Genomic DNA, 18045 nt, shown 5'->3' with positions numbered 1-18045 from the left:
GAGCTCCCGAGTCTAATAGGAAAGGGTATGATTACTTATGTAAATAAGGTATGTTTTAATACATTTGCTAAAAACCTGTTTTCACTTTTTAATTATGGGTTGTGTGTAGATTGCTGAGGATTTATTTAATCTATTTTAGAAAATGGGGGGGGGGGGGGGTCTGAATACTTTCCGAAGGCATCAACCTATGGTTGATGAATGTGAAAATGACAATCCATTTGCGGTATGTATGAAATATGTATTGCAGTTAGCAAGGTGTTACTGTGATATGATTACGCAAATGTACATACTAGAGTGAATGTGTGTTTGGGTGTTAAATGGCATAAGCTTTTGACAAATATTGCAATACAATTTCCAGCAAAATTTAAGTAGTTCAGCTCAATAAAAGTAAAGTGAAATTAACAGTATTTAAACATGTTAAGTGCAATGTAATACAAGAGTTGCAATGACTGCTGGAGACAACTTTATAGGGCAAAGTAACTTTACAATGTCATCCACTGACTTAAACAGGTAGAGAATGTATGAGCAAGACCATGGCCTGGCAAACTAGTATGTTACATTTACGGCCCAGATTCATAGATCTCAGAATTCCCACCTACCAAAGACATTGTGGCGGGCTGAGGACTCAACCATTACAATTTGATGTTAATGAGGCTAATTTGAATGGAGAAATCCCTGTATTTTGATTTTAGGTGAGCAGAGGCTGGCACAGGGGGTAAAGTATGTTGTCTGGTGCCAGAGGCTCTAACCTTGGGGTTTCACTGAATAAAGCCAATTGGATCTAAATGGTGTTTGTCTCTTTATTTAACGTCAACCCTCACAGGTAATGTATACACAAGCTGCCACACCAGGATAACCACATTTGTCCATTTTGTCATATTTAGCTAGACAACCATGGTAAACTCAGATTAAGTGGTGAAAACCAGTGTTTGCAAATGCTGGTCCTGGGGATGCTAAAGTGCGCATATTTTAGTTTTTGCCCTAGCAAAAACACCAACCTTTGACTCGGGCAAAAACAGAAAATGTGCACACCCTTTGGGTCCCCAGGACCAGCATTAGGAAACAGCTATTCTTTACTCCAAATGACATTCTTAAGTGATGAGACTGGGGGTTGAACTAGACAACCAACTAGTATCTACTTCTGACACTCAATATACTGACATTCATCATAAATTAATGCAATCATTTGGCAGATGACTGACCCACCATGAACTGCATGCAAACAAATCTAATTTGTCACATGCGCCAAATGCTTAATTACAAGCCATTAACCAACAATGCAAATAAAATGAAAGTAGCAAGGCTATATACATGGGGTACTGGTAGAGTCAATGTGCAGGGGCACATTAGTCAAGGTAAAGTGACCTTAGGACCTTGCCTCTTGTACTGCTGGCTGTGCAGTAGCAGAGAACCATCTGACTAGGGTTGCTAGTGACTCAGGCCTTTCTGGCACCACCTGGTAGAGCTCCTGATGGCAGGAAGCTTAGCCCCAGGGATGAACTGGGCCCTGCACACTGTAGTGCCTTGCGGTCAGAGGCTCAACCATGCCCTCCATGGTGCAGCTGTAGAACTTCAACCAACCTATATTGGCGGCCTTATCTTTGCTACAGCTCATATTCTATGAAATACAAATTAAAATTTAGATTTCCCATCCTGTACTCGAACTGGGCAAATGTTGCATGTATAGCTTATTTTACAATGGGCGATACAGACCCATACAGCCTGCTCTTAACCACAACACTAATGTTGCATATTAATATTTACCCTTTAAAATAGCAAGCGCCGTTCTTCCAATTTAATACACATTACTGTAACCCCATTAACATACATTTCCATTAATGAACGATTAAACTAAATCTGGATTCACTTAACTATAAAGCCAGCATAAGATACATAACACATTACTTAATAATCACAGAACAAAGTTTGTTTTTTAAATTTTTATTGTTATGAACAAGGCCAATGGTGATCCTTTACTTCCCGGGGAGGATGATCCCATCATACTGTAAAGAAGAGAACAATTAGCTTACAATGCTCAGAAAAGAAATCACCTCAAATCAGGAGAAATGGCAGACTTGTCAAAAATCCAGACAAAATACAAAACCAATAGCCCTGCAACAGAAATGTTGAAGGGTCAACTGACAGTTCTCTTCCAATAGCGTTAGAGCAGGTATTGGCAATCTTAAAGGCAAATAGGCAGTGTGAATGCAGTTTTCATTCCTGCCAAATGGCAACACCACCTGCCTCAAAGCTTGTTTGACAAGCTATGCAGTTACAGCTCACCATTTATTGATTGCTAAAATTCTAATATTTCATCTATGTCAGTTAATGTGACAAAGCAAGCAAGTATAGCATAAAGAATCATTGTACCATCTAAACGGCTGTGAAATATTTATGACACCAAAAATTATTATATTTTCAGCTGATGTACAAAATGTCAATTCTGCATAAACTTAACAAGAAGCGTAGAAATATTGTAAATAGAACACATCTACCACTTCAGACTTCCAATGAGAATGACAGATTTAAAATTTCTGTGAATTTCATCAGGTTGCCAAAGTGACATTGCAGCTTTAAAAGACTCAAGCATTACTGCTCCTAGGAATAGGGGACTGAATCTTACTGGTATACTACAGATTTCAGACACATGTCACATTCATCTTTCTGATGTACTTGTAATAAAAATCAACGCCAGCCATTTGCAGGTACCGTTGACCACCCTTAAAGAAACCAAACAAAATCAGTCAGATCATAGCTCAAACAGCCTCACCTTCTGCTGGAACCAGCGCATGGCCTCCTCTTTGCGGATACGGTGCCTGAAACCGATGCGACCGGTTTTCTGCTTCTTGTCAGCGATGCTGAAGCCAGGTCTGCCAAGGACCTGACAGAATGAAAGGAGAGAAAGAGGGTGGTTGAGATTAGAAGGCATGCAAAAAACTATTGTATACCAACAGCCATGTAAAGACAAGTTATTTAAAAAGCATTTGAAGCCACTCACGACATAGAAGTCCAGTCCATAGATACCGATGCTGGGGTCGTACTTGATTCCCAGATCAATGTGTTCCTGGATGCCAAAGCCGAAGTTCCCAGTGTCAGAGAAGTTGTTCTTCCTCAACTCGTACTCACGCACCTTTGGAAGGATGCCTTACACCAATTAGGAAGGGCAACATATAGCAACTTCAAGCAATCTGACTAAATACATTCCTAACCATGTGGACAAAGTTCACACCCTAGATAAAACACCATTGGTTGAAGTTGAACATGAGTGATACAGTGCAAAACATGTCATTTAGCAGACACTTCTCCAGAGCAAATTGGGTTTAAGGGTCTTGCTCAAGGGCACATTGACAAAACTCTCCTAGTCGGCTCTGGGATTCAAACCAGCTACCTTACGTTTACTGGCACAACGCCCTTAGCCGCTGGGCTACCTGAGGCCCTAAAAGTATGCATAATTCAATAACGCATGGAACAGCAGCCAATGTTATGAAGGCTACCACACTACACTAAGCCCCAACCAAAGGTGTCAGAAACATTCCCTTGACAAATTAATGGAGATTAAGACACGTGCAAGGTCATTAAAACATCCATAAAAATGTAATAGTGTTTCTAATAAATAAGCAATATTGAAAGCGCACCTTGAGTCCCTTCTCCAGGATCTCCTCAGCCTTAGCTCCACGTACGGTACAGTGGACAGCAATCTTTTCATTTCTGCGGATGCCGAAGGATCGCACAGTGTAGCGGGCTGAGGGGGACAGGTGAAAGAAATTGTAATCAAAACACATTTCACTGACAAACAGAACGTGTCAGTCTGTTACCTAACAGTCAAACACCCTGCCACTGATTAAAAGCACAGAATCAAGACAGTTTTACCTACCCTTGGAGAAGACAGGCGTCTGTCCTGTCAGCTGCTCAAGCACCTTAGCAGCACGGGTCAGTCGGTCACCACTCTCCCCAACACAGATGTTCATACAGAGCTTGCGGATGCGAAGCTCACGCATGGGGTTCTCCTTTTTCTCGCCCTGTTCCTGTTGAAATATACAGATATCATGAGGCTGGAAGGTTGACATTTACACACTGTAGCCAATAATGAAACTTCTGTTTGGATACATCAGCTGCCTGTTATGCAGGCTGGTTAAGTTAACTAGCAGCCGAACTAGCAACATGTTGCTAACTACTGTTAACGTTAGTTAGCTAGCTAATAAATCCTGGTCAATAGACAACAGTCCATCTTTAAGCTGTTCCCAAAAAGCCATACGTGTTCACACCGACTTAAATCCATTCAAAAACGTGATTCAATGTGTTATTTACCTTCCTAAGTGAACCACTAAAACCTGCCACACGGACATGCCCGTGCATATCCCCGACTGCTAATAGACAGCTATTCAAATGTTGCGGAATCAAACGTCACAACTGCTTACAGAATATTTACAATATTTTCGCACGGTTCGCATACGGACGTTCCAGTTACCTATTTAGCGCTAACTAACAAAGCATTGAAAAGACGTATTCGGGGAGAGACCTCAACTTCAACAGCTATGTCGCTAGCCCTTACTGATGCTTCAATTAAATCAGTGGTCCATAACATCTTGGCCGTAATACAACGTCATTCCAATGCTGCACATGAATCTACTCATATCTGGCTATAAAAACATTGAGATGTTGGCCATATCACGCTGATGATTGTGGATTGAACATGTAAACCGCGAAATCTCGCCATTTTATGTGTAAACGCTGTACTTACCGCCATGTTTAATCACTAGAAGAGGACGAGACGTTTCCGGCGCAGCACATTTATAGGGAAGTGTTCGAATAAATGGGCCCTACGTAACATACTGAATTTGAAGGACGGTTCCATAAGCGCCCAAAGTCAATAATAAAGTACAGTAAAACTGTATCTATCAGTATTAAATTAGGCTTATATAATAATATTTAGATTCAAGAATTCAAAATCTTTATTAAAGAAAAAATATGTAAAATTGTAATGTAATCAGTTAGGACGTCCATCAGTTAGTCATCCATCTCAGTTATGTCATTACATTAGTTTTGATTTAAAGAATTGCCATCACCTTTCCTTCCATACAGATTTTGGAAGGTCCTGCCCTAATAAAGACTTCAAAACAGACCAGCAACTCTGTTATAGAAGGACTGCAACGCACAAGGATTTTATACATGCACGCACGCATGCACGCACACACACACACTATAATAAATCATATAGGATCATACATGATGGACAAGTATTTCATTGATAAATAATATATTTTATTTAAAAGTTTGGGGTACATTGGGGTAGTGGACAGAAGTAGTAAACAATACATTGTATAGCTACTATATTCTTGGTCATTTGCATATATTTAGCATTTACATACAAATACAGAAATGTTACTTTTTTCATTGTGTTTATTATTAAGAGCAAAGACATCATTTAGAGATAAATAAAAATCTGTTTAAAAATGGCTTATCATTCTCTACATCTGCATAACATTTTAGCGCCCTCTGCTGTAGATTGGACTGTCTCTGCTACCTTCCTACCACTGATGGGCAGAGGTAACAAACAACACAGACCAAAGCCACAACCAAAGCTAAAATGTTGAACATTTTCACTAAAGCTTTTGTCTCAATAACTTTGGCTGGCTGAATAATAGTAGACTGGATAACATGAGTCTGCTATACAACAATGGATGGCTGGGACTGGGAGTTACTGGGGGAGTGTACTGCCAGTGGTGGGGCAGGAGCCGGGGGCATTAAAAGGGGAAGCCCCTGTCTCCTCTGCTCCTCCAGAGCCTCAGTCAGAAACACCAGAGCTTTGTGTGGGAAGGTCGAAGAGGTTGGAGCTGGGGACAAAGAAGTGGGGTAGCAGGCCACTCCTTGCGTGGCCCTCCAGGGCCCCTAGGAGGTGCATGAAGCAGGCAGGCAGATGATGCGGTGTCCACAGGGAGTCCTGGGCCCTGATGGAAAGAGTGTGTAGAAAGACTGTCTTCCCATGTTAGGAGCACAGATCATCCAGCTCCTGAGGGTAGCGTTTCTTCAGTCCCTCGATCAGACACTTGAGGAGCTTAAAGCACTGCTTACTAAAGAAGAGGAGGAGAGAAAGAGAGGTATTGTTCATGATGTTGATGACTTCAGATAAAGGTATTTGTTCAGTATTAGGGATAAATGAGTCACAGGTGCTGGTAAATGCTGTAGTAGAGTGAATTCTGACCGGCAGCACTTGGTTTCAGAGCTCTCACAGCAGGTCCTCTTGTTCCCGTGAGTCTTGATTAGTTCCTTTTCTATGTGAGAAAAGGAAATCCTCCAACTCTCTGCAGCAGACAAGCAGCCACAAATAAAAGGGAATCATTTTCAATAAAAGGAAAAATAGCATTCACATTCACTGTATCAATCGTGACTAAATCTATCCACATACATCTATGGCTCTGGCACAAGAACAATGTAATTTTACACACACCTTTAGCTGCGTCACTGAGGTTACGCCCTGGCGGTTTCTTGGGCACAAAGAAGCAAGTTTGGTGGGTGAGAGAGCGCTGGGTCTTCTTCCCCAGCCAGTTGTTCACATCTGGGCCTGCGCGGGCAGCCAGAGGCCAGCTCTGTGAGGAGGGCACTTCCAAGGCGGGCACCACATCCACAGAAAGTAGTTCCTCTTTCCCATTATCCACCTCCAACAGGGAAAGGGTCACCGCTGGGGAGTTTGGACGCTTCCTCTTCACAACCTAACGCCAGCTATTTCCAGGCACTGCTGATCAAAGAACACACAAAAGCCTACAGGTATGTGCCACGTCATATTTAGACAAACAGTTTATATTACTAATATATATATATAGGTGGCTGGAGATGTGGACACCGACCACTGACCTCTCAAGGACTCAAGGATTCATATTGACCCCTCAACAACATAGCATCCACAGATAAACCAGTCGGACAACATACAGCATATAAACACACAGTATGGGTAGGTGAGCACTTGTATGACTGCATTTCCAAACAATCAGGTGAATATAGACCGGTTACCACACCTTTGTAGGTGCTGATGAACTTTCGGACCAGACGGTGCATTTCCCTTATGATCTTGCTGGCTGAGATGGTGAGCCCATCTTCCAATAGGAAAGACCGTATGTGGGCACGCGTCGGTCGGGATAGGGCGACTTCATAAAACAGGCCGTGGTATTGGTCCAGCTCAGTCATTTTGAGGCGGGAAGGAGACTGGAGCTTCAGCATCATGTCAAACTCATTTGGGTTGTGTATCTGTTGGCACACAATGGTAAAAGGTACTATGCATTATTTACATGCTATTTCGTTTCGTTCACAGGATTCTAATAACAGTAAAGTATACTCACTTAATGCTAAAGGCAGGTTTGACAGACCCAGATTTGTAAGTCCAGAAGACTTACAAACAGCAACACTTAGCATTCAACACAAGAAGAACAACAACCTCCATGTTTGCATGTCATGTTTCCTATTATGTACAGTATGTCAGAGATAAGCTTCAGTATTGACTCATAGATACTGCCTAATCAGTCGCTCAATGTTCATCCATGTTTATCAAAACACACCTTTAGTGAAAATGTGGATCATTTGCTGCCAGTAATTATTTTGTGTTCATGGGTTTTAATTGAGCCGCCAGCCAGAGACAATTCCCGTCTCATGGTGTGAGTTACCTTAACCATCTCGTAGTATGAACCACTGTTAAGCACAGAGGCTGACTGGAAGTAGGGCTGCTCGTCACTGTTCTTGAGGAAGACCAGCAGGCTGTCCCGGAGATGGTTGACCAAGTCCACGGCCCACTGGCGGTCACTCTGGCGGAGCTTGAGGTTCTGTGACCGAAGCCTGATCCAGCGGGCCAGCTCTGGGGTGATAGGGGCCAGCTCGTACCCTGGTGTGGGGTTCTGGGCTGTGGACAGATCGAAGTATTGGCAGGACTGTCTCAGATGAGCATATTTCCTGACAACAAACCATGGGTGACCAAAGAATTGAAAGTGGTGCTTAATAAGAAGAAACAAGTGGACAAGAGGCACAGAGAGTGAACAAAGAGATTTTTAAAAAGGTGAGATGCCAGTACAAGAATAAGGTGCAACAGATAATATTACAGGGAGACTCTCGGGTCGGCCTGGTTGGGCATTCAGAATATGGCAAACGCCCTGCCTATTTGTTTGTAAAATATCCTTTGGGATTTATTTTACATTTTTAGATGTTGTATGTTTTATGACTGCTGCAAGATTAATTGCCTCTGAGGACATTAAAGTTTTCTGAATCTGACTAATAAAAAAGAAGCATGAATGGTGCAATTCTCGCCCCATTTTACAGGATTATGCACACATGAACTTCATCTCCAAAACAAATCTTTTTTTGTACTTTGTACCCCCTTTTCAACCCAATTGGTAGTTACAGTCTTGTCCAATCGCTGCAACTCCCGTACGAACTCGGGAGAGTTGAAGGTCGAGAGCCACGCGTTCCCCCGAAACACGACCCTACCAAGCCGGTGCTCGCGGAGGAAGGAAACACTATACAACTGGCAACCGAAGTCAGCGTGCATGCACTTGGCCCACCACAAGGAGTTGCAAGAGCGCTAGTTGACAAGGACATCCCAGCCGGCCAAACCCCCCCTAACGCAAACGACACTGGGCCAATTGTGCGCTGCCTCATGGGTGTCCTGCCTCCAAAACATTGCAGATGCAAAAAGTCACTCAACCCAGAATATGGATTCTGGCAAGATGAATGAATGTAACATGTTACTGATTGATTGTCTTAGCGTCTTTGACATACAATGATACCCACATCAGATGAGGACAATCAACAATACCATTGAAGCGAGCAGGTTGACCGTGCTATTACCTGTCAGGTGTGGTCTCTGCCTAGGGAGGGGTGAGTTGTGTGTGGCTGGGGTACTGGAGTTTCCATCAGTCTCCTGACCCAACGATGCCCCAGTCTGAGAGTCCTCTATGGGGCTACCTCCATCTCCATCTTGTCTGTCCAGATACTCACCCTCCTCTGCCTCTCTGCCCAGGCTAGGTTGGAGGTCGACGGGGGTGGACGAGGTCCTGGCGAGGGCCCATGATTGAGGAATTGTCTGGGGCTCTCTAGGGGGTGTGGATGGAACTGAGGTCTGTCTCCTGGAGGATGACTTCCTCTGAGGTGTGGTTCTGTTCATCTTTCTACTGTGATCAACACACGCACACAAACACATCAATCGATTCAGAGAAAGGAGAATGACATAAATGGAATTTGAATATCCTCTTCCTTTTAGGTTGAAAGTATATGGGACGGGACTGCGCAATAACAAAAACAACCTTGCTCAGTCTTTAGTGGCTTCATAGTAACGTAGTATCAGAGATCATGTTACTAAGTTCTATGTCATTTTAAGCACGGTACATACAATGTACAATGACTGAAATGCAGAGGCCCTGCCCAGAGGAATGAATGTAATTGTGATTTCCTAGACCTTACCTAAACCAGGCTACATGTTACTCTCGACAACTTCGCTTGCAACCATTTCTTCATAATCCCAGACTGATTGTTAGAGAATCATTCAACCATTGTGACATTTTACAGGGGTTGTTAAGACTTACCTATTGCCCAGTCGTTGACACAAATTGCAGCTTGCTAGGGGGACATTGAAACGTCTCCATTGCTCCTCTCTGTGTCAGCTGAAGTATTTCTGGTTCCGGACACTATTCCCTTTCTATTTCCAAACTGTGATGTCACATATCACTTAAAGATAATAGATCGTTTCTCCCTCTGTCTCTGTAGCAGTGGATCATGGATTGCACAACTGAATTCTAGGTGCGGTGTTGCTAGGGACACAGTAAGGAAGAGGTTTCACCCGTGTGACGCCATTCCATAAAGATTTGTTATGCTCTACCTGGCTTGTGAATATAAAAACCACGCAATTAGTTTCTCCTTCTGTCAGAACCCCTTACCTTGACAGTAGCTGACATTTACCGGGGTACAATTTCCCCTATTGAGAAATCACTCTTCTCTGAAAATAGGAATCAACAGTACTGACATGTTGACCAACTGCACTTACATTTCTCACGTACATTTCTGATGTAACTCAAAGGAGAGAATGCTTAAAATGGAGGCAGTGAATGATATCTAAGTTGTTATTATTTTCTGTTTGTAGCCAATATTGTAAACCAATGGAGTGTATTCAGCAAATCAATCCAAAATTTGACAATTAGCTCAATGTTTCACAGCAACAGAAACCAGACTTTATTTTAATATTCTAACACAACATATCATTTCATGGTAGATAGCAGTATGGATCCAACAGTAACTGATTCAGCGTTTTGGCTTTATGAGAATCAAGAAAACAGCAGCGTTTTGGCGGTTCATGTTCATGGTTTTTTATTTTATCATAATTTTCCCTAAAGCATTATTCTTCGAACATTTGCTTTCCTTTCCTGCGAAAATTTTTGCGATGGGTTTTTATTAGCATTAGCCAGTCCTTGAGTAGAGAGCTCAGGTTCTGAGACACTGCAGGATGGGATGCCGGTGACACGCTTTGTTGTTGCTGGATGTCTGGAGCAGGAATTCATTTAGCTTTGGCAGCCTTAACGGCGGACTTGGTCACCTTGCCAGTGCTGGCAGCCTTCTTGTCGACGGCCTTGATGACACCAACAGCCACGGTCTGCCTCATGTCACGCACGGCAAAACGACCTGCAACGATGCAGCAACAAAGAGATATGGTTACTGGAATGGAGTGTCAGAATATTCCAGAAGTCATTGTAGTTCCTAAAGAGTTTTTGTAAGTCACGTTGTAAGGTATTGAGGCGAGTAAGATCTCTTCACCTTCTTACAAGCAATCAACAGTAAATGTTTGGCGAGTTCTTTCAACACCAAACGGCTACATTACCCAGATGGGTCCTATACAGTGATGATAACCCCCCCCCCCACGTAAACATTCAGTTTTTCAATAGCACTGCATAAATAAGACCCATAATCGTCATCATAAGGAATTGGTGTGTGACTCACCGAGGGGAGGGTAGGCGGCGAAGCTCTCCACACACATGGGCTTTCCTGGCACCATGACGATGATGGCGGCGTCTCCAGACTTCAGGGCCTTGGGGTTGTCCTCAAGCTTCTTGCCGGAACGACGGTCGATCTTCTCCTTGAGCTCGCTGAACTTGCAGGCGATGTGAGCGGTGTGGCAATCCAGCACGGGGGCATAGCCCTGGGAGATGGTTCCCGGGTGGTTCAGGATGATGACCTGAGGATTGGGGTAAAGGTTGGGTAAGGATGGGATAGAATCTACAACTACATTGACAGGGGGTTGAAATGTGGGTAAACTGAATTTAGAAAAACGTTTAATGAAAGTGCAAATGTTTGGCCAGAAGAAACGAGACATGAAGGAAAGTAGACTTGGAAATATTTAAAATCTGTCCCATCTCTCACCTGAGCGGTGAAGTTGCCGGCCTCCATTGGAGGGTCGTTCTTGCTGTCTCCAGCCACGTTGCCACGACGGATATCCTTGACGGACACGTTCTTGACGTTGAATCCGACGTTGTCACCGGGGAGAGCCGCTTCCAGGGTCTCGTGGTGCATCTCCACAGACTTGACTTCAGTGGTGACGTTAGCGGGGGCGAAGGTGACAATCATACCGGCCTTCAGGGTTCCAGTCTCCACACGGCCCACGGGCACTGTTCCAATACCTAAAGGGAAACAAGTATTTACCCACAAGAGCCAAACCTCGTCATGTCTAAAGGAAATAACCAGTATATTGAAACATATTGATCTATAACTGGTTCTTACCTCCAATTTTGTAGACGTCCTGCAGGGGCAGACGGAGAGGCTTGTTGGTGGGGCGGGAGGGGGGCAGGATAGAGTCCAGAGCCTCCAGAAGGGTCACACCATTAGCGCCACCCTCCTTACGCTCAACCTTCCATCCCTTGAACCAGCCCATCTGCAATGGGAAACAGAAGAAACAATGTTACTGCTCTTGTGTGGATCAAAATTCGGATGAGGCTTGCTGACCTGTCAGTGCTTTACCTTCTATAATGTTCCAGCCCTAATCATTTAGGCATATGACCACCTATAAAACTACACTGCTGCGGAGGAGTGGACTGTGGGGATGGACTACTCACGTTAGGGCTGGCTTCCAGCATGTTGTCCCCATGCCATCCAGAGATGGGCACAAAGGCGACGGTGGCAGGGTTATAGCCGATCTTCTTGATGTAGGTGCTGACCTCCTTCTGGATCTCCTCAAAACGCTTCTGGCTGTAAGGGGGCTCTGTGGAGTCCATCTTGTTGACGCCAACGATGAGCTGCTTCACTCCCAGAGTGTAGGCCAGGAGAGCGTGCTCACGAGTCTGCCCGTTCTTTGAGATACCGGCCTCAAACTCACCAACACCACCAGCAACGACCAGCACAGCGCAATCAGCCTGAGACAAAGACATGACACACTTCAAACGTCATGGTAAAATGCCACTACTGATCATTTCATAATTAGGAAACAGGAAACCAGCAATGGTTATTAAAGCTTTTCTTTACCTGAGAGGTACCGGTGATCATGTTCTTGATGAAGTCTCTGTGTCCGGGGGCATCTATGATTGTGACGTAGTACTTGGCGGTCTCAAACTTCCACAGGGAAATGTCGATGGTGATACCACGCTCTCGCTCAGCCTTCAGCTTGTCCAGCACCCAGGCATACTTGAAAGAGCCTTTGCCCATCTACACAAGCAGAGAATCAAGTTTGCGTTTATTTCACTTAAGTCTATTGCCTACACAGTTGTAATATTTTTTAGATCATATCTACCCAATTAGGCCTACTACAAATGCATATAATTTTTTGGCAGTTTTGTCATTTAAATCCATAACACAAAATGACTGCCAAATCAGATTAATAAGATTATTCTGCTAGTTGAGCAAGTTTTTTCCCAGCAATTTCCCGATGCCCAAATACGTTTGACCACCAGATCATTTGCATATCTTCATTTTGAGTTCTTTTTCCCTGACTAAACGAGTTGCAGTTCAATGACTCAAAACCATTTTTAGAAGGCATTTTTGCATTTAGTTACCGCAGAATGACTGGCCACAACTGACAGCGATACACACTTTCGTACAGTAGGTGTCGCTTGTGTCAAAGCAATCTTTCCAATGATTTTCAGCTGTAACCACGCCCGTTATGTCGCTATTCATAGCTGCAGACAAACAAAAAAAAAATCGAGAAATGTCAGGGCGCCCAAACCTACCTCAGCAGCCTCCTTCTCGAACTTCTCAATGGTTCGCTTGTCAATGCCTCCGCATTTGTAGATAAGATGGCCAGTGGTGGTGGACTTCCCAGAGTCGACATGGCCAATGACCACGATGTTGATGTGGATCTTTTCCTTTCCCATGATTTACTGATTGAAAGGAAAATGACGTAACTACCGATGCACAAATACGTTTACACAAAATACGCATGCAAATAACATGGTAGCAGGAGATGCATACAATGTTGATGCCTTTGACGCCCAGCGGCACCACTGACTCATGCACCATGTGCTATCCGCAAATCGTCCTCCATGTTAAATCGGGGGACTAGCGAGCCGGCCATGTTGGATCGTCACTAGTTACCACAAAGTCATACACCCCGCCTAGTTGTGGAGTTAGTCCACACGTCTAACCCATTAGCTAGCCTTTTAGTTCAGGCGAATAGTTCGCTGGTAGCTAGTTAACCACTGAACATGATGCGGTCAACTGTGTTGGACCGAGCAGTGGACTCATGACCATTTATGAATCAAAATGAGAGAGAGCAGTTAGAAACACCCATCTCTAGTACAATTAGACCGGTCCTTAATCATGCTCGTGAAGATGATACTTGTTAGGCTAGCACGACTCATGACCATCCCATTATCACAATTTTAAGCGAACAGTGTTAAGAGTAGCTTAGCCACAAGCCATTTAACGACCAGTATATCCTGAAATAAGCATTCTGTTCCACTAACCTGCGATAGGTTTACAGTTATCCCTGCTTTAGACCGGAGAAAAAGGGAAGAATTTGATCTCACATTTCTATTTATACTGGTGCGGTGAGGGGCGGGAGAACAGCAAATGCTAAAGCACTGCTGTCATCAATAAAATAGGGTGCTATTGGCTGCACCAGTGTAACCCACCAAGGTGATTGGACTGCAAAAACCCAGCACTGGGCACAGCCCTGCAGCTGTCAGGGATAGGATGTGTCAAAACAGCTGCAAAGACCAGTTACATACAGCATTGCACTTGTCCTACCCTATGGAGTAGCTCCTACTGAACTACAAGCACACGAAGGACAAAGGATTAAGGAAAACGACAGCAGGATTTTTGGTCAAGACATTTAAAGACCTTTATTAGTTATCAGCAGTTTCCTTCCAATTTAATAGAATCATAACAGGTTCCGTTCAACCATTTACACAATTTAACTGAAAGAGGCACCGCCTGTAATGAAGAATCCACAAGTGTCTCCACGTTGGGTTCCTTTCCTGCGGAAACTTTTACGATGAGTTTTAATCAGCATTAACCAGTCCTTAAGTATAGAGCTTAGGTTTTGAGACGCCGCAGGATGTAGGGCAGCAGACCCCGCTACCTGAGGGACGTCCTGTGGGAGGGGAATTCACTTTTTACCGGCCTTAACGGCAGACTTTGTGACCTTGCCGCTTGAGGCAGCCTTCTTGTCAACAGCCTTGATGACACCGACAGCGACTGTCTGTCTCATGTCACGCACAGCAAAACGACCTGCAGGAGATTGAAAAGGCAGCGTTACTATTTTGCCAGAAGCATAGAGGACCTTAAGGATTATCAATGTTTTGGTGATGAGAGCATGTGGATAACTTACCAAGAGGGGGGTATTCCTGGAAACTCTCCACACACATGGGCTTGCCGGGGATCATGTCAACGATAGCAGCATCTCCAGACTTCAGGAACTTGGGGGCATCTTCAAGCTTCTTGCCGGACCGACGGTCGATCTTCTCCTTGAGCTCACTGAACTTGCAGGCGATGTGAGCAGTATGGCAATCCAGCACAGGGGCATAGCCCTGGGAGATCTGGCCAGGGTGGTTCAGGATGATTACCTGGAAAAACAAGGCGTGGTCAATTAGCACAAGAACAATTGTCATGGGAAGTAACCTGCCCCGCCCAACTACAAACAGTATGCCTACTTGAGCGGTGAAAGTGCCAGCCTCCATTGGAGGGTCATTCTTGCTGTCTCCAGCTACGTTGCCACGACGGATATCCTTGACGGACACGTTCTTGACGTTGAATCCGACATTGTCACCGGGCATAGCCGATTCCAGGGTCTCGTGGTGCATCTCCACAGACTTGACTTCAGTGGTGACGTTAGCGGGGGCGAAGGTGACGATCATACCGGCCTTCAGGGTGCCTGTCTCCACACGGCCCACAGGTACAGTTCCAATACCTGAGGAAACCAGGGGAGTAGATTAACCAACGAGCAGAACCAAACCTTTGCGTGTCAGTCACTTTCATGAAGTTTAACAGACTCTTACCACCGATTTTGTAAACATCCTGGAGGGGCAGACGAAGGGGCTTGTCTGTGGGGCGGGATGGGGGCAGGATGCTGTCCAGGGCCTCCAGCAGAGTCACACCATTGGCGTTACCATCCTTGCGCTCGACCTTCCATCCCTTGAACCAGCCCATCTGGAATAAGAGAAGAAGCGTTTAGAAACAGTAATATGTATGCAAATGACAGGCAAAACTATTTCACAGTAGTGTACTGTTGGGATGGACTACTCACGTTGGCGCTGGCTTCCAGCATGTTGTCCCCATGCCATCCAGAGATGGGCACAAAGGCAACGGTGGCAGGGTTATAGCCGATCTTCTTGATGTAGGTGCTGACCTCCTTCTGGATCTCCTCAAAACGCTTCTGGCTGTAGGGGGGCTCTGTGGAGTCCATCTTGTTGACGCCAACGATGAGCTGCTTCACTCCCAGAGTGAAAGCAAGGAGAGCGTGCTCACGAGTCTGCCCGTTCTTTGAGATACCGGCCTCAAACTCACCAACACCACCAGCAACGACCAGCACAGCGCAATCAGCCTGGGGGGGGGATTAAGGTTGTCAGCCCACCACTTTAAACTAATAGGCTGTAGATTAACAGTACAGCCCAATTGCAGTGGGCCCCACTTACCTGAGATGTACCGGTGATCATGTTCTTGATGAAGTCTCTGTGCCCAGGGGCATCAATGATGGTGACGTAGTACCTGCCGGTCTCGAACTTCCACAGGGAAATGTCGATGGTGATACCACGCTCTCGCTCAGCCTTCAGCTTGTCCAGCACCCAGGCATACTTGAAAGAGCCCTTACCCATCTAAAAATGGGAAGTTAAAATAATTATTACATTAAATCACATCAATGTGATCAAGCTACATGTTAAATTGCATTGTGAGCAACTACAACATTCAGGGTCAAGCCTAGAATGTTATGGGAAACTAAGCCAATAAGTTACACTAAAAAAATATATATAAATGGATTGTTCAGTCTACTTTCAGAAACGTAATTTATGCATTTTATGAAGTGGAAATAGAGGCTGTGAACTAGAGATCGGACAACTTCTTAGAGTTGGCTTTCCGTAGCCGGTGTTCAGTAAGTTATTAGCTAAAAAAAATATATATACACACACACACATGTTGTACCCTTCTAGCCACGAAGGCCTCAGCCACCATTACACAAAGTGCATCGTCATCACCCGGACGCTAGGCCCGCGCGCAAGCGCCACCCCACATGCGCGTACTCGTTACACACCCTACCGGCTTCGCCGTTCAAAGACCATGCTGGCGTCGCCATTTAATCCAAAGTATTGTACCCAACGAGTTTAGGAAATGCTTACCTCAGCAGCCTCCTTCTCGAACTTCTCAATGGTTCTCTTGTCAATACCTCCGCATTTGTAGATCAGATGGCCGGTGGTGGTGGACTTCCCGGAGTCGACATGGCCAATGACCACGATGTTGATGTGGATCTTTTCCTTTCCCATGGTCGCTTACTTAAGTTTCTGAAATAAAATGAGAAACCACTTAGCTAAGCCACATTGCCTCTTGGAATATGGCTGCAAATAAAACGCAGGTCACTAACAATCTTTTGTCGATGGTCCAAAAATATAATACATATCCCATTAAGAATAGGACCCCATAAAAAATGTTTTTAAAAAAAGTCCCCACTCGACAATGTTAACTCATCCGATGCCATTTGACAAAGGGTGAATGAGCCATGACCACGTAGGCCTTAGTCCGCCATGGGGCAAACGAGACACGTGTTACTTCTGGGCCACGTCGTGTTAAGTTACAGAAAGATTTCCAAATATCCGAGAGGAATTTAGCTATCACAACTCGACAACTGTCGCCTGGGCTACCGTGCAATTCACTAATGGAAGACAGACATTCCATTTAGCTACTCAGCCACACAGACCACTGCTTTAGTATCCTTTGTTCTCCCCCCCAGTTTCCCCTCCCCCAACCGAAAAGTGTAATTTTCTGACAAACTAAAAACTTCAGTAAAGACAACATTATGGCCATTTATATAAAGTAACTAATCACAGTATCCTTGACGTTACACCATCAATTCCACAGGTTAATTGAAACGACAGACAGAAAGAAGGCTAACAAATGTATTCGCTATAGTACATTTTCGCAATACGGGTTAGCTATGAAAAAAAAAATGTAAAAACATAACCACTTGTAAATTCAAGAACAGATTAGGCCCATTTTTTGAAAGCACTTGATGATAAACGCGCTTACCGGTGTCACTACGAAATCACACTGCTACTACCACTGCTGTTGCCCTTAACCAGGTAACAGAAAGAGAAAGAATGATGGTTGAGTTGGAGTTTTATACACGGGGAGGTGGCCAGATTGGGTTGCACCCCCGCTTCCTTTCCCCTCCCTATTCGAATCCGCAAATCACACACAATTCAGCGAAAAACTGGTCAAGGATAGAGGGAATACAGGTTATTTCAAGTTTACATCAAAAGTTGATTTTCTGTCTTCTTTTTAGCTCTTCGCTAACCCCTTTCCGAACCTTTACCTAATTCTCAGAATTTACCACGTTAATTCTCATAACCTGCTGCGTAAATTCTCATAACCTTCTACAAA

General features: G+C 44.4%; 3 protein-coding genes and 1 pseudogene across 3 annotated transcripts; all 4 read right to left on the bottom strand.

Moving 5' to 3' along the window:
* Positions 1-1925: 1925 nt before the first annotated feature.
* On the bottom strand, positions 1926-4371 carry LOC115128318 (large ribosomal subunit protein uL5). Its single transcript, XM_029658056.1, has 6 exons — positions 4309-4371; positions 3875-4025; positions 3636-3742; positions 2999-3130; positions 2771-2881; positions 1926-2003 (listed from the first exon to the last, which is right to left on the bottom strand). Exons 1-6 carry the CDS (start codon positions 4354-4356, stop codon positions 1974-1976), a joined length of 579 nt encoding a protein of 192 aa, XP_029513916.1. The 5' UTR covers positions 4357-4371; the 3' UTR covers positions 1926-1973.
* Positions 4372-5246: 875 nt separating this feature from the next.
* LOC115128993 (cyclic GMP-AMP synthase-like) lies at positions 5247-9753 on the bottom strand (annotated as a pseudogene).
* Positions 9754-10176: 423 nt separating this feature from the next.
* Positions 10177-14028, bottom strand: LOC115128316 (elongation factor 1-alpha). Its single transcript, XM_029658054.2, has 8 exons — positions 13920-14028; positions 13185-13334; positions 12484-12663; positions 12078-12374; positions 11746-11896; positions 11389-11645; positions 10969-11203; positions 10177-10653 (listed from the first exon to the last, which is right to left on the bottom strand). The coding sequence occupies exons 2-8, from the start codon at positions 13326-13328 to the stop codon at positions 10529-10531; spliced, it is 1389 nt and encodes a 462-aa protein (XP_029513914.1). The 5' UTR covers positions 13329-13334; positions 13920-14028; the 3' UTR covers positions 10177-10528.
* A 243-nt stretch (positions 14029-14271) lies between these two features.
* Positions 14272-17799, bottom strand: LOC115128317 (elongation factor 1-alpha, oocyte form). Its single transcript, XM_029658055.2, has 8 exons — positions 17692-17799; positions 16788-16949; positions 16089-16268; positions 15701-15997; positions 15453-15603; positions 15108-15364; positions 14786-15020; positions 14272-14685 (listed from the first exon to the last, which is right to left on the bottom strand). The coding sequence occupies exons 2-8, from the start codon at positions 16929-16931 to the stop codon at positions 14564-14566; spliced, it is 1386 nt and encodes a 461-aa protein (XP_029513915.1). The 5' UTR covers positions 16932-16949; positions 17692-17799; the 3' UTR covers positions 14272-14563.
* Between the last annotated feature and the right edge of the window lie 246 nt (positions 17800-18045).

This window comes from Oncorhynchus nerka, linkage group LG4 (genome assembly GCF_034236695.1).
Source record: "Oncorhynchus nerka isolate Pitt River linkage group LG4, Oner_Uvic_2.0, whole genome shotgun sequence".
In the NCBI taxonomy this organism is placed as follows: Eukaryota; Metazoa; Chordata; class Actinopteri; order Salmoniformes; family Salmonidae; genus Oncorhynchus; species Oncorhynchus nerka.
Note: the sequence above shows the minus strand (reverse complement) of the source record. Positions and strands in the feature narration are given on the sequence as shown.